Here is a 15,301-nt window from a genome sequence, read left to right on the forward strand (position 1 = left end):
CCAGCAAAAATGTTCTGCTAATAATTGATGACCAGTTTGTTTCCTTGTAAATAAAATTTTGCTTTTTTTGTTTTTTTTAAATTTTTTTTAATGTCTTAAAAAAATAAAAAATTTATTTGTTGTTAATTTTAAACAATTATACTTACCTTAGGTAGGACTCCCCCCCCCCCCGAAAAAATAATCTTTGAGTCCCCCCCCCCGAAAGAAAATCCTGGGTGCGGCCTAGGTGTAAAGGGATTAGTAGTGATATCTAATGAACGGCTGAGGGTATTAAGTTTATAATTTCGTATTTCGTATAATTAATTTTATAATAAAAGACGTAATTGAGAATGTAGACGAATTAAAAGAAAGTTGGATGAACAAATTCAAAAAAAGATCCAGATGTGAGATCATGACGAGGAAAATCTACGCGACTAAGTACAAGATTATGAAATAATGTTTACTTTTAGGGATTATCAGAGACTTTCAAGTGTTACAATATACCGAGGACAAGATTCTGAACCATATCGGCACAATGTGGAAAAAATCTTGCCCTACCGCAACCATGAAAATTTGTAGAATGATGTATGAGCTTCTAGATCACATTGATAGGACCTATTCATTACAAATCATCGAAAAAACATTTCATCAACACTATGTAATACTTTGTTAAAATGAAATTGAAAAAAGATTTTAAACGGGGTCAAGTGCACGAGTAGAGTTAATTTTTGTAATTGAAGAGATCCGTGCCAACTGTACAGATCTAATACAAAGATGAATTTTTCATCACACAAGTTTCATCTGATATCTGACGAGTTCTTAGTGCAAAATTTAGTGTTTCGGACAAGATGTGAATTAGCTCGAGTGCCCAAAAGAATATGTGAAGCATTTCTCCCATCACCAATTTTCGGATAATAATAGATGACCATAGTTTTTCATTTTAGGCCTACATAAAATTTTTCGTTTAAATTTTATATTAAATTTTATTTTAATGATTAATATAAGATAAAATTAATTTTATCTTAATATAAACAAATTATACTTACCTTAGGTTGGACTCCCCCCCCCCGAAAAAATAATCTTTGAGTCCCCCCCCCCCGAAAGAAAATCCGGGGGGCGGCCGAGGGGGGAAGGGCGTAGGAGGGTTATAAAATGAACGGCGGCTGTGATTAAGTTTATAATTTATTATTTATTATAATTAATTTTTTCATAAAATAAGTAATTTAGAATTTATACTAATTAAAATAAAGTTGGATGTACAAATTATATAAAATATCAAGAGTTGAGATCATGATGAGGAAAATCTACTGTTCTAATTACAATAGTATTAAATAAAGTGACCTTTTAGTGCTTATCTGAAAAGTTCAATTGTTACAAAATAACGAGGACAAGATTCTGAACCATATCTTCAAAAAGTTGAAAAATGCTTGAACTAAACCAAACATAAAAATGTGTTGAATGATGTATGAGCTTATAGATCACATTGATAGGCACTATGCATGAAAAATCCTCTAAAAAAAATGTCATCAACACGATTGACTACTTTCTTACAATTAAATTGAAAAAAGATTTAAAAAGGGGTCCCGTGCATGAGTAGAGTTAATATTTGTACCTGATGAGTTCTGTAACAAATGGACAGATCTAAGACAAATATGAATTTATCATCACACCAGTTTCATCTTATATCTGACGAGTTCTTAGTTCAATATGTCGTGTTTATTACTAGAAGTGAAGTAGATCGAGTTCCCATCAGAATATGTGAATCATTTCTCCCAGCAAAAATGTTCTGCTAATAATTGCTGAACAGATTGTTTCATGGTAGGCATACAGAATATTTTTCGTTGATTTGTAATTTTTATTTTTTTTATATTTATTAAAATAAGAAAAAATGAATTTTAGTGTCATTTACTACAATTATAATGACATTAGGTAGGACTCCCCCCCCCCGAAAAAATAATCTTTGAGTCCCCCCCCCCGAAACAAAATCCTGTGGAAGGCCTATGGGTAAAGGGCGGAGTAGGTTTATAAAATTAACGGAGGTTGTTATTAAGTTTATAATTTCGTATTTATTATAATTATTTGTTTAATAAAAGACGTAATTTAGAATTTAGAATACTTAATAGATATTTGGATGAAAAAATTATAAAAAATATCAATATTTGCTATGATGATGAGGACAATCAACGCTTCTAATTCCACGAGTATTAAATAAAGAGACTTTTTATTGCTTATCAGAGAAGTTAAAGTGTGCCAAAATAACGAGGACAAGATGCTGAACCATATTGGCACACTGTTGAAAATAGCTTGCCCTACCCCAACAATGAAATTTTGTTGATTTATGTATGAGCTTCTAGATCACATTGATAGGCCCTATGCATTACAAATCATCGAAAAAATAATTCCTCAAAACGATTGACTAATTTGTTAAACTTAAATTGACAAAAGATTTAAAACGGGGTCAAGTGCACGATGAGAGTTAATTTCTTTGCGTGAAGAGTTCCGCGCCAAAAGGACAGATCTAAGCCATCTATTTCTATTTCAAATATCACGTTTCATATTATTACGGAATAGTTATGATTTAAAAATTGCTTGTTTATTACAAGATGTGTATATATATATATATATATATATATATATATATATATATATATATATATATATATATATATATATATATATATATATATATATATATATATATATATATATATATACATATATATATACAACAATGTCTTTAAATCTTCACTTTAGATTTCTTCAACTTCGATGTTTAGGCAACTGTCGTGAACCACTAATGTCTGTAAATCATTTAGATTCACTGTAAATTGATCTTGACTGACTGCAAAGTCAGGATCATATGCTCTACAGTACTACTTAACTTCACGTTGTACACATATCTTCGCAGAGTCAATTATACTATTTATAGTCATTCTTTTGAATTTACGAGTTACCAATGGACTATTTGAAGCGCTATTAAAAACAGTTTTTTAAAGCGGCAAATCACATTTGGTAATATTCAAATAAAGATAACTGGGTTTATATACAGAATAGATAGTGTCGTCACAGCGATGGTTCAGAAGAAAGATGGTCTTGTTAGCATACTCGTTGAATAGCGGACACTATTTCACTTTCCATAATAATCTACCCCTGAGGCGATACAGATTATACAGCAAAAAACAAAACTTGCGGTTAAGGTTCTTGCTAATCATTGTTGGGTAAGTATTTTCCGACTTATCACATTTATCATTATGACAATTGGAGTACAGGTGCCCTCTAGGGTGCGAGTCACATACCTACTCAAGACATGAATTACATCCTTTAATTTTTACTGCGTAGCCTCTATGTAATTTACAAGGATTACATAATTTACACTTTTCACTATAGTCATCAATAATTGTACAATTCTCACATTGAGTCCAACTGCCAAGAGTGTACATGCACAATGGACATGTATAGAACATTTTTTGGTTTTCCAATGTCACTTGACTCTCTCACAATTAAAACGAAACTGAGCATTCCCGCTCCAAAAATTCAATACCGGGAATAGGGAGAGGAGTTACTTTGTGGCGTAACCTCTTTCTAAGGAGGAGCCATCTGCACTGAATCTATTGACAATGTTTTCAAAAGTGTTTCCGCAATGTTATTCAGCCTTGTTTCAATTAATATATCAATAAAAATACCAAAAGCATCTGAGTCACATCTTAAAAGTTTCATATAATTGTCTAATGGCGGAGAATCATTCCTCATTACATTTTCAAGTGTTCCCTGATGAGAGAATATCCTGTGTTGAAGAGATAACTCGAGAAAATCATCATCCAAAATCAAATGTTTTTCCATAAACACTAGATTTGATCTAATTCTCTCTTTCTCAATTTTATTCATTTTTAAAACCTTTCACTCTGACTGCTGACTCTAGACTGACCCTGATTCGTTAGCCCTAACCTAACCTGCCCCGAAAAGAAAGGGAACATTTTCAATTTCGAAACAATTTTATTGAATAATTACAACAACAACAATAATACTAAGCATGTACAATTAGCGATAGTTTATTGTATTCGATATGTTTCACTAATGCACTTAAAGCACATTGAAGTCTATTCACATGTGCTATATCAACTTTCACAGTGAAACATAATTGATTCTCCATTTTAAATTTGCTCAAGGATATCACATATCTTGCATCTGCTTCATCCCATTCCAGAAAAAGCTGTGATCCTCTTGTGATTTCCACAGCAATATGTGGTGCTCTTGTATTATTGCCATCAAAACCACTATCAACTTCTAAGAGTGTAAACATTCCAATCATCATCAACACAAATATATATATCCAAATTAATAAAGTCAAAAGTGTTCTTCTCACTCCTTTGAATTCTATTTACAGACTAATAAAAACTATAGCAAAAATTCTTTCCTCATATACCTCCGCCGCTAATATGTAAGCGAGCCTCTGATTGGCTGAGAAGGGGGATGTATCCGACTCGGTGATTGGCTGAGAAGGAAACACGTGATCTTGTTTTTGAAACATCCAATCAAAGTGAGAAAAATCCTGTTTTTCCATTCTCACTGACAAAAACCATAAAACATTCATAAATTGCTGTACTCGTCACTTTTTTTCATTCTCACTGACAAAAACCATAAAACAGACATAAATTTATGTTGACATCCAAGAAAAACATCAAATAAATTTATAAACACTAATAACCGTCCAAGAAACATCCATAAATGTGAGAAAAATCCTGTTTTTTCAAGTGAGAAAAATTCGGTTTTTTCATTCTCAGTGAGAAAACCATAAAACACGTGGTAATCGTCGGACCTTTAGGGTCATTTCTACTAGTGCCTTATTTTGAAAGATACTGGGTAGAAAATATGGCGCGTAAAACAGCAAAGAATATGAGATATTATGGAGGTATTTTGTTGTTAATTAAGCAAGGCCGTTTCCGTAAACATTCTCGAATTTCTAGTGTATCGGAGAATATTATATGGGTTCGGATTCATCTTGTAAGTGGTAAAAGTTTGATTTTAGGTGCCGTGTATATTGCCCCCCAGAATAGTTCGTATGCAGTAGAAGTGACATAGGATTTATTAGAGGAGGAGCTTAGGCAATTTCGATCACGTTTTGATAAGGATTATTTTATGGTGGTGGGGGACTTTAATGCTTATACGGGAATATGTAAGGAGATTAATCAAGTTTCATTTGTTGATACACCGGATCTGATACCTGATATTTATAAAACATCTAGAAGGAGCAAAGATATTGAAAGAAGGGTTAACTGTTGGGGTAAAAGGCTTCTGGAATTGTGTTCAGACAATGCGTTAGTGATTGGAAATGGAAGATTTGGGAAGGAAGGGGAGGAGGGTGAGTTTACCTGTCTTTCGGGGACAAACCCTTGTGTAATTGATTATATTTTGGTTGGTAATAAACTCGTGGCCCTGAAAGTTGATGTTGAGGTTCTTAGGGTCGTAGGCCCTAACCACTTACCAGTTTAGATTAAGCTTTGCCTTGGAAGAGGAGTTTCCAGGAATAGTTTTTAAAGATGTGACCAGGGATAGACCTACTAGGAGGGTTACAAAGGATCTTTCTTTTTCAGGGAAGTTTTTAAAGAGTGAATGGAGTAAAGAGGAGCTGGAGTTGATAAAAGAGGACTTTTTGAGGCCTGAAATAATTGAGAAAGTTGAGAGTCTGCATGATCAAACCAGAGACATGGATGAAATTTTGGAAAGATTTGGGTTTTGTGATTTATGAGTGTGCTCGTGTGTCAGAGAAACCAAATATGAAAAGGAAAAATAGTTTTTTTGATGATGAATGTAGTTCTTTTAAAAAGGAGTTGGAGGAGTTACTAGATTTGGTAAATGCTTGCTCTGTAGAGGAAGAATTGCAGAGCTTGTTTCTACGGTTTAAAGAAAGGAGAAGGGAATATAATAGGCTAAAACGGAGGAAAATTCGATAGAAAATTAGAGAGGAACAGAAAGAGATAGAGAAGGCTTATACGGTAGGGGATACAAAGCAATTTTGGGCAGGAATAAGGCAGGAGAATGGACAAGGAAAAGGCCAATTACAAATCCCTGAAGCTGATACTTGGCCTAGTTTTCTTGAGAGTATAGATGAAGATTCTAGTGGCCTTGATAGTGAAGAATCAAGAGTTGCTCCGCAGTTTCCGATGAAAGAAAAATATTATGAGTTAGTGAAGGAGGTAACCTCAGATGAAGTTAGAAAAGTAGATAAGAAGATGAAGGGAGGATCAGGGCCAGGAATAGATGGTATACCAGCAGTTTTGTTAAGGAGGTTTCTTGATGTTTTTTGCTAGTTTTAGTGGATATTTTTAATAGAATTATAAGTAGTGGTGTATGGCCTTCTCTATGGAAAGTATTGATTATGGTACCTCTATTTAAGACAGTTAGTCCTAGTGATCATGATAGCTATAGGTTGATAGCATTAGCGCCAGCACTTAGTAAAATTTTAGAAAAGATTTTAGACAATCGGTTGAATGAATGGTTGGAGGGTTATGGGGTAATTAAAGAGGAGCAGGGGGTTTCAGGAAAGGGTATAGCACGTCGGATAGAGCATTTGTGTTAAGTGCACTGATAGAGAAGTATGGATCAGGTAGAAAAAAGCTGTATGTTGCGTTTCTAGACTCAAGGAAGACATTCGACAATGTAGATAGAGCTCTCCTTGAAAAGTATTTAAGAGATGTAGGTCTACCTTTAAGTTTCATTCGTTTATTTGTTGGTATGTATTCTGGGACTAAGTCTATGGTCAGGATTGTAGGTTCGGGATTTTCCATGTTATTTGACCTTAACAAAGGAGTGAAGGAGGGCAGCGCCATGTCCCCGAGACTGTTCGTTTTGTTTTTGAATGATATGGTGGAGTTTCTGGAAGAAAAATGGGCTCCAAAGCTGCGTCTTGGAAAAATTAATTTTTCGGTGTTATTATTTGCGGATGACACTGCATTGGTCGCGAAGTCGGCAAGGGAGCTTCAGATATTACTTGATTTAATTGAGGAATATTTACAAATGAAAAAGTTACAGCTGAACGTTATGAAAACTAAAGTGGTTGTTTTCTGTAAAAGGAATGAAAAAATAGATAATATATTTGTATTTGGAGGACAACAATTAGAAGTAGTTGAAAAAATAAAGTATCTTGGCTATATCTTCCAAAGTAATGGTGGATGGAGTTTTCATACTAAAGAAGTGTTAAATAGGGGAAGAGCTGCAACATTTTCACTTTTCAAGAATAAAATTAGTGGAATAAAGAATTTGTCTTTGCATAAGAGGTTTTTTTTATCTAAGATTATGCAGATTCTCCATTACGGGGCAGAGATCTAGGGACATGAGAACGCTGCCCAGTTAGAAAGTGTTCAACTAGGTTATTTTAAGAGATTGTATGGGTTGCATAGAATGACCCATTCCCAGTTTCTTAAAGGAGACCTTGGACTGTGGTCTCTTAAAAGTTATAGGACAGTCCAAATGATAAAATTTAGGCTAAGGGTTGTACAGTTACCCAGTGGTAGGTTACTGAAGGCTGCATATGATGAGTTACTTCAGCTACATAGGAAAAGATCTTGGCCTTTTAAAGTTAAAGAGGTATTGGATAAGGCAGGTTTTTCTTTCGCATGGAATGAGGGCCTTGGACCAACTAGTCAACAATTACAGTTGGACAAGGAAATTAAGCGGGTGCTGGAGGACCAGACGATATAGAAATGGGGTGAGGAGATTGAGAATTCGGAAATTTTAAGTCATTGTAATGAGGTTAAGGTAATTTATGGTCAGGAATTTTACCTTAAGTTAAATGTACCATCTAAATTCGTTACATATTGGATGCAGCTACGATCTAATTGCCTTCCGATCCGTACGAGATTGAAAGTTTTTGAGAGGAGGAAAAGTGTCCCGGACGGCAGGTTTGCTTGCCCTCTTTGCCAAGAAGAGGAGGAGAATTTGGAGCATTGTCTGAGTCGTTGTCGACGTCTTTCGGGGGTAAGGGAAAATTTATTTGGGAATGATGGAGTGCTGATTCCTGATGCCTTGAAAAGTATGTCGTCACAATTTATTTGTCTAGTGGGAAGATATCTTGATGAGTATTTTGCAAAAGAAGAGAGTAGTTTTCATTTTATTTTATTTTCATTTGTTTCTTTATTATTGTGACGAGTGCTGTAATTTGTTAATCTTGTATGTTATTTGTGTACATGGCCACATTTTGGCTTGAAATACACGTTATCTTATCCTATCTTATATCTATCAAGCCAATTTCTAACATGATTAGAAACTTAGTGCAGTCCCTTGCTTCTCATTTACTTTGCTTGCTTAATATAGGCTACTTTTGCCTGAGGGTTTCCCCCTCTTCTTGTTTTTGTTTTAATTAATTGGCTTTGTTATTTCACCTGTTATTTTTACCCTATTGGTATTTTATTTATTTGTGATGACTGAACGGACAGTTAGTAGTCGTGCCACCCCTGACCGAAATAATTGTAGTGTGAGGATTCTAGCCCTACGAGTAGAAGGTCCAAATGAGACCAGTTAACCACTGACATTTGGGAATAGAAGAGTTACTGCAAAAAAAAAACTGTTTGAACCTCTCCAGAAACAAGAGTGTAGGGGCCATTATTGCTCAATGCTAGAAAGACTTGGACTAGGTGGCTTTATTATTATAATAGCTGTGAACCAATCAGTAGCTATTACTAGTGCAAATTGTATTATTTGATTTACGTTTATTAAGACGCAGACAATTGCTGCAGGTGAGTAGCCCCAAATCAATAGGAAGATAAGTGATTCATGATCAAGTTCATTGAATATTGAGCAAAGTGACACCCAAGAGAGATAGTGATCATTCAGTTCGTGATAACGAACTATAATTAAGGAGTAACCCAGCTCAATTGTAACCGAAACTCTAAAAAACCAACAGATATATCAAAAGAATCAGTTTTTTATGCTGATTTCAAATATATAAATTTCACTAGGTTAGTCTTACCTATCAAAGGTTACGAGCATGAAAAATTTTTCCTGATTTTCGAAAAACAGGGGAAGCAGCCCCTAAAAATCAAGTGAATGATAATCAAATCTTCAGATTCAGCGTATCAGAGAATCGTACTGTGTAGGTTTAAAGCTCCTATCTGCAAAAATGTGGAATTTTGTATTTTTTGCCAGAAGAAAGATAACGGATGCGTGTTTATTTGTTTTTTGTTTTTTTTCACAGGGACTGTATCAACCCAGTGGTCCTAGAATATCACAAGAGGGGAAACAGCCCCTAAAAGTCAAGTGATCTCAGTGAAAATAACACCATCAGATTCATCGTATCAGAAAATCCTACTGTATAGGTTTCAAACTCCTTTCTGCATAAATGTGGAATTTTGTGTTTTTTGCCTTAAAAAGATCACGGATGCGTTTTTGTTTGTTTGTTTTTTTTTCTCCCAGGGACTGTATCGACCCAGTGGTCCTTTAATATCACAAGAGGGCTCACTTGAACGGAAATTAAAAGTTCTAGTGCTCTTTTTAAGTGACCAAAAAATTAGAGGGCGGCTAGGCCCCTCCCCCGCCCCTTTTTTCCCAAAATCGTCCTATCAAAATTTTGAGATAGTTATTTTGTTCATCGTAGTTGAAAGGCCCAATAATTATACCTTTAGGTATAACAAGACCTCCCACAGCCCCAGGGGAAAGGTCTTTAAGTTATAAAATTTGCTCATTGTTTGCGCATAGCATTTGTTTTTCGGATTTAGGCATACATTTTTGGATGGGGGGGACAATTTTTCTGCTTGTGGTTTTTCCATAGGGGGATTTTACACGGTGAGGGAAGTTTCCAAGGAATGAACTTGTCAGGGGAAATTACACGCTGGGGGAATTTGCCAGAATTCTTATACAAAATTATTTTTATATATCCTGCTTTCTCTTTTCCAACTCAATTTTACACATGGAGTGATTAAGAGTAATTATCCAAGGTCAATTTTCACCGGGATTTAATTATCTAGAGGATATTTCACTGGGGAGGGGGTTTCTCCGTGGAAGTGGTGCCAGATTTCCTGACATTATTCAAAAAACGATCAGAAATTAAATAAAAAAACAAGTTTTTTCCACTGAAAGTAATCAGCAACATTAAAACTTAAAACAAACAGAAATTAGTACGTACATAAAGAAGGTTGCCCCCTCCTCAACACCTCGCTTTTTACGCTAAAGTTCGAATTTGGTCCCAATTATTTAATAATGACTCCTGAAACACAAGGGCTATTTAATTAGAACAATAAGATGCTTTTTTAAAAGTACTAAAACACTTTAGCGTAAAGAGCGAGGTGTTGAGGAGGGGGCAACCCCTTTATATACGTGATAATTTCTGTTCTTTTTAAGTTTTAATGTTGCTCCTTACTTTCAGTTGAAACAACATTTTTTTAAATTTAATTACTTAAGGCACCGAATAATTGAATGATACGAATGCACATGGTCGAACGCGGTAAACCCAAAACAGTAACAACAACAATAACCTCTTCATTGCTCGTTGGAATTTATTGCAATGTATTATCACTGGGTGACAAGGATTGTCACCCAGTGACAAAAAATAACCAGATTTTAGTGATTTTCTCGTTGATTTAGTGATTTTGTTCAATAATATAATGATTTATTTGAAAACATAGTGTGTTTTTTTGTTTAGGCAATATAAAAAATCACTAAAAATAGTTATAAATCACTAGGGGTGTAACACTGATTGTGACCCTTCTTTGTTTAGCAGATAGCTACAGATACAGAAGTAAAGAAGACACTAGTATGGTTTTTGAGGATAAATGTAATTTTCTTAATCCCCGGAAGTATGTCCGCGGCCACGAGTTGATTTTAAATGTAAATTAGTCAAAGTGGGTTTGTTCGAAATGTGAGTTCCATGAATATAAATCAATTCATTTTGACCCCTATTTAACATGTTCAAAATTCTCATTTCGTAAAATTTTGTTTTTTATTTACTGTTGGTCGAGGAAATAACCAACAATAGAGTTTTGCGAGCAAGAATTAGAAATTGGATCTATAGCAGTGGTATACGCTTGACGGAAAAGTTATTATGCCAGAATTCTTATGCAAAATTATGTTTACATGTCTTGCTTTCTCTTTTCCGTCTCAATTTTACACGTGTAGTGGTTAAGAGTAATTGTCCAAGGTAAATTTTCACCGGGACTGAATTGTCTAGAGGATATTTCCGTTGGGGGGAGGGCGGGTTCTCCAGAGAGGTGGGGCCAGATTTCCTGGCATTATTTAAAAAACGATAAGAAATTAAATAAAAATAACAAGTTTCTTCAACTGAAAGTAAGGAGCAGCATTAAAACTCAAAACGTACAGAAATTATTACGTATATAAAGGGGGTTGCCCCCTCCTCAACAGCTCACTGTTTATGCTAAAGTTTGAATTTTGTCCCAATTATTTAATAATGACTCCTGAAACACAAGGGCTGTTTAATTAGAACAAAAAGACGCTGTTTAAAAAGTACCAAAAACTGTAGCGCAAAGAGCGAGGTGTTGAGGAGGGAGCAACCCCCTTTGTATACGTGATAATTTCTGTTCGTTTTAACAAGTTGAAAAACTTGTTTTTTTTAGTTTAATTACTTAAGGCACAGAATAATTGAATTATACGAACGCACGTGACCTATTGGTCGAACGTGTTAAATCCCAAACAATAACAACAACAACAACAAGAATCTTTAGCAGTGGTATACGTATGACGAAAACATTTTATTATTTTTAATGGTTGTAAATTGATTTTTATTTTTGTTATTAAATCTAATTTTACGACGTCAATTCTTCAACACAGCTACCTAACTACTTTCAAATGTCAGGACAAGAAAAAAAAATTCGTTATATTTTGAAAAAAGTTATGCTTTTACATTTTTTTCACCAACTATATAACTCTTTGGTTGCAGTTTTTTATACAAGATGAGTAATATCGCTAAGTTGACGACCATCAGCCCTGTTAATACTCCAAAAGTCCACTGCGATCCTCCGTATGTGTAAAGATAAGAGACAAGAATCGGGCCCAAAACACGAGAAAAGGCTCCACTGGCCGATAAAAATCCCATCCATACATGCTGAAAAAGAATAAAACATTCATAAGAATTATAAGTAAAATGTGATACATGCTGAAAAAGAATAAAACATTCATAAAAATTATTAAACAATATGTGATACATGCTGAAAAAGAATAAAACATTCATAAGAATTATTCAGTAAGATGTGATACTACTACTACTAACAACTCACCTAAGCACCAAGCCAAATGAGGCCAACACAGCTACGCATGACTCCTCCTCCGTCCCAATCTATTCAAAGCCTCCCTTTTTACACCTTCCCATGAAGTTTCTATTTCCTTTAAATCTTTCTTTATAACGTCCTCCCACCCCATACGAGGTCGACCTGATTTCCGTTTAGCCCTAGACGGTTGGCCGAAAAGAACAATCCTCGGCAATCTGTCATTCTTCATCCGCACAATATGCCCTAGCCACCTCAACCTTTCTTTCATTATAGCCCTAAGATGTGATACATGCTGAAAAGGAATAAAACATTCATGAAAATTATTAAGCAAGATGTGACACTGTAGAATAAATCATATTTTCTTAATTAGAATCCAGAATAATTAGAATCCAGACATGTAGCTTAGAGTAAAATCAGCTATCTATTTTCTATAATCAAAATTAGCAATGACTGATCATTGCACCTTAGCTAGAAAATTTGTTTTACACCGTCAATTAATTTGACATCTGAGCGATTCATTTTGCTGCAGGAGCAGCCCTTCGATTTTGTCCTTTTTTTAAGACAGCCTCAGATCGACTATGGGCCAGGAGCGACTAATCGATTTAGTGTTAATGTGCATAGAACCCAAAGAATTAGAAACAATCGATGGGGACGAGATAACTAATAATTTTTCATAGGCTAAAGTAAGAAAAGTCAGATATAAATAAATGGGAAATTTTGTCAAAATTGGGCCTTCAAATTTTGGGAAGACAGGGGTGAGGCGCTACTCAAGATTTTTCCCCGAGCACAAGAAAGACCAAAACCGCCACTTGGCCTAGACAGTGTTGCCAGTGGGATAGAGAATGTTTATATAAATAAACTGACAGAGCAGAATGTAATATGAAAATGTTTTTTTCATTAATCAGCATAAAAACTGAGCAATGAAATATATAGCAAAAAGATACGTTACATGTGATCTTCAATCCACTGACACATAGTTTTATCGAAGTTTTCTTTTTCACTTTTTTCCTTTGGGTATGGTTCACCCATCTATGATATTATTTACTCCTTCGTCCAGTGCTTTATTCAATGTTTATGCTTGTTGGATCCGTTTTAAAGTAAATGAATACTTAAAAACGCCTCGACAAAGCCATTCAAACCACCTTTAATAAATCCTACATAATAAACACACATTTACAAACGATATACACATAAACGTATCAGACGTATACACATACACACATTTTCAGACGATATTCACATAGACGTATCAGACGTATACACATACAGACATTTCCAGACGATATGCACATAGACGTATCAGACGTATACACATACACACATTTCCAGACGATATACACATGGACGTATCAGACGTATACACATACACACATTTCCAGACGATAGACACACAGACATATCCAGACGTATACACATACGCAAACTTCCAGACGATACACACATAGACGTATCCAGACGTATACACATAGAAACCATGACAAAAATGACTGTTGACAATGCTTCCATCAGCATCAACTAGATTATAACTTACGTTTTCAAATCTCGTTTATATTTTTTCACCTTTTTTTCACTTTGCTTCAAGAAATTTTTTCAATTCGCTTAATTTTTATTTTTCTTTCTGCCTTGTTTGCTTTATTAGGAAATATTTTTTTAGTTCCCTGTGTTTTTCACCCTTATTTTCCCCTTGTTTTGCTTTACCAGAATACAATTTTTTTCTCAGTTGTCTGCATTTTTACCTAGATTTCTCCCTTTTGTTTTGCTTGATTATAGTGCTTTTTTACAGTTGTCTGGATTATTGAAAGGTGCGAAAGGTTTAAACGATTAAACTTGTTTCCTAAGATTTAGAGGTGTGAAAAGTTGGCAACGTATGAAAAAAATGTCTTTGATTGGTAAGAGTCGCCTTGTTGTTTCACGTTTCTTTTTGTTGCATTTACAAATTCCCGTAGAATGAACCAGATATAAATAAGAAACAAATGCAATTTAATCTTCTGTGTGATTTCATATTGAACCAAGATACGCATAAAAAGAATGCTGACAAAGACAAATGGCAGAAAAAAAATATATATGAAATTTGCATAAAAAACCCTAAGGAAGGGGTAAAAGTTTTTTCCCTTATTAAAATTATGGAAACACGACGTGAAAATGCATTTTATCAAGGTAGATGCATATTGTCACATACCTTTTCGATTCGTTTATGAACTCTCGTTGAATAAACCAAATTACAAGTTAACTCTGGGACATATTTGAAGTTAAGTGTCCTAGGATATCAATCCAAAACCAGGTAAAAATAAAATCATAAAAAGTTTGCATTTATCGGTCTATTATCAAACAGTTGATGGTACCGAATTTTTAATAAGGAGCCACTCGGGCAAGTAGTAACTAAAACTCTAAAAAAAGGAATTTTGATAAAAATCAATACATTAGATTTTCCAAATATTTTTTTATTAGGTTTAAAATTCTTTATCAAAAGCTATGAACCTCAGAAAGTATGCTTGATTATTTAAAAAGGGTTAAAAACCCCAAAAAGCAAAGGAATCTTAATCAAAATCCCACCACTAGATTCAGAAAATTAGAAAATCCAACTGCAAAGGCTTCAAGCTTCTATCTATAAAACAACAGAATTTTGATAATTTTTTTATCCAAGAAAAAGATAACGGGAATATGTTTATATGTGTTTTTTTCAGAAGTAATCATATCAAACCAATGGTCCTGGAATATCGAAAGAGGGCTCATTTAGACGATAATTAAAAGGTAAACTGCTCTTTTCTAGTGACTAAAAAAATTTGGCCAAGGGAAAGTGGCTTTTCCACCATTTTGTGGTACCAAACTAAGAGTGTGCCTTAAAGAGGACCAAGGTAGTACAGACTGAAAGTTCTAATACAGCAGAGTTCTAATAAACACGCATCCGTGATCCTTCTTCTGGCAAAAAATACACAATTCCACATTTTCGAAGATAGGAGGATGACACCTCTATAGTAGGGTTTTCTGATACGCTGAATATGAGGGTTTGATTTTCACTAAGATTCTATCACTTTTAGGGGATGTTTTCCCCTTTTTTTGAAAATAAGGCAAATGTTAGTAGTGAGCCATTATAAGATTTGAACTCTACA

General features: G+C 34.5%; 1 protein-coding gene across 1 annotated transcript in view; it reads right to left on the reverse strand.

Moving 5' to 3' along the window:
- Positions 1 to 11,785: 11,785 nt before the first annotated feature.
- Positions 11,786 to 15,301, reverse strand: part of Cln7 (CLN7/MFS domain-containing 8) — a 108,116-nt gene continuing 104,600 nt past the window's right edge. The window contains exon 13 of the mRNA XM_089108294.1: positions 11,786 to 12,028. Within this exon, the coding sequence (XP_088964420.1) occupies positions 11,816 to 12,028 (213 nt within the window). The 3' untranslated portion in view covers positions 11,786 to 11,815. The remainder of the gene's footprint in view (positions 12,029 to 15,301) is intronic.

This window comes from Artemia sp. Qi Xiang Cuo, chromosome 2 (genome assembly GCF_049724085.1).
Source record: "Artemia sp. Qi Xiang Cuo chromosome 2, ASM4972408v1, whole genome shotgun sequence".
NCBI lineage: Eukaryota > Metazoa > Arthropoda > Branchiopoda > Anostraca > Artemiidae > Artemia > Artemia sp. Qi Xiang Cuo.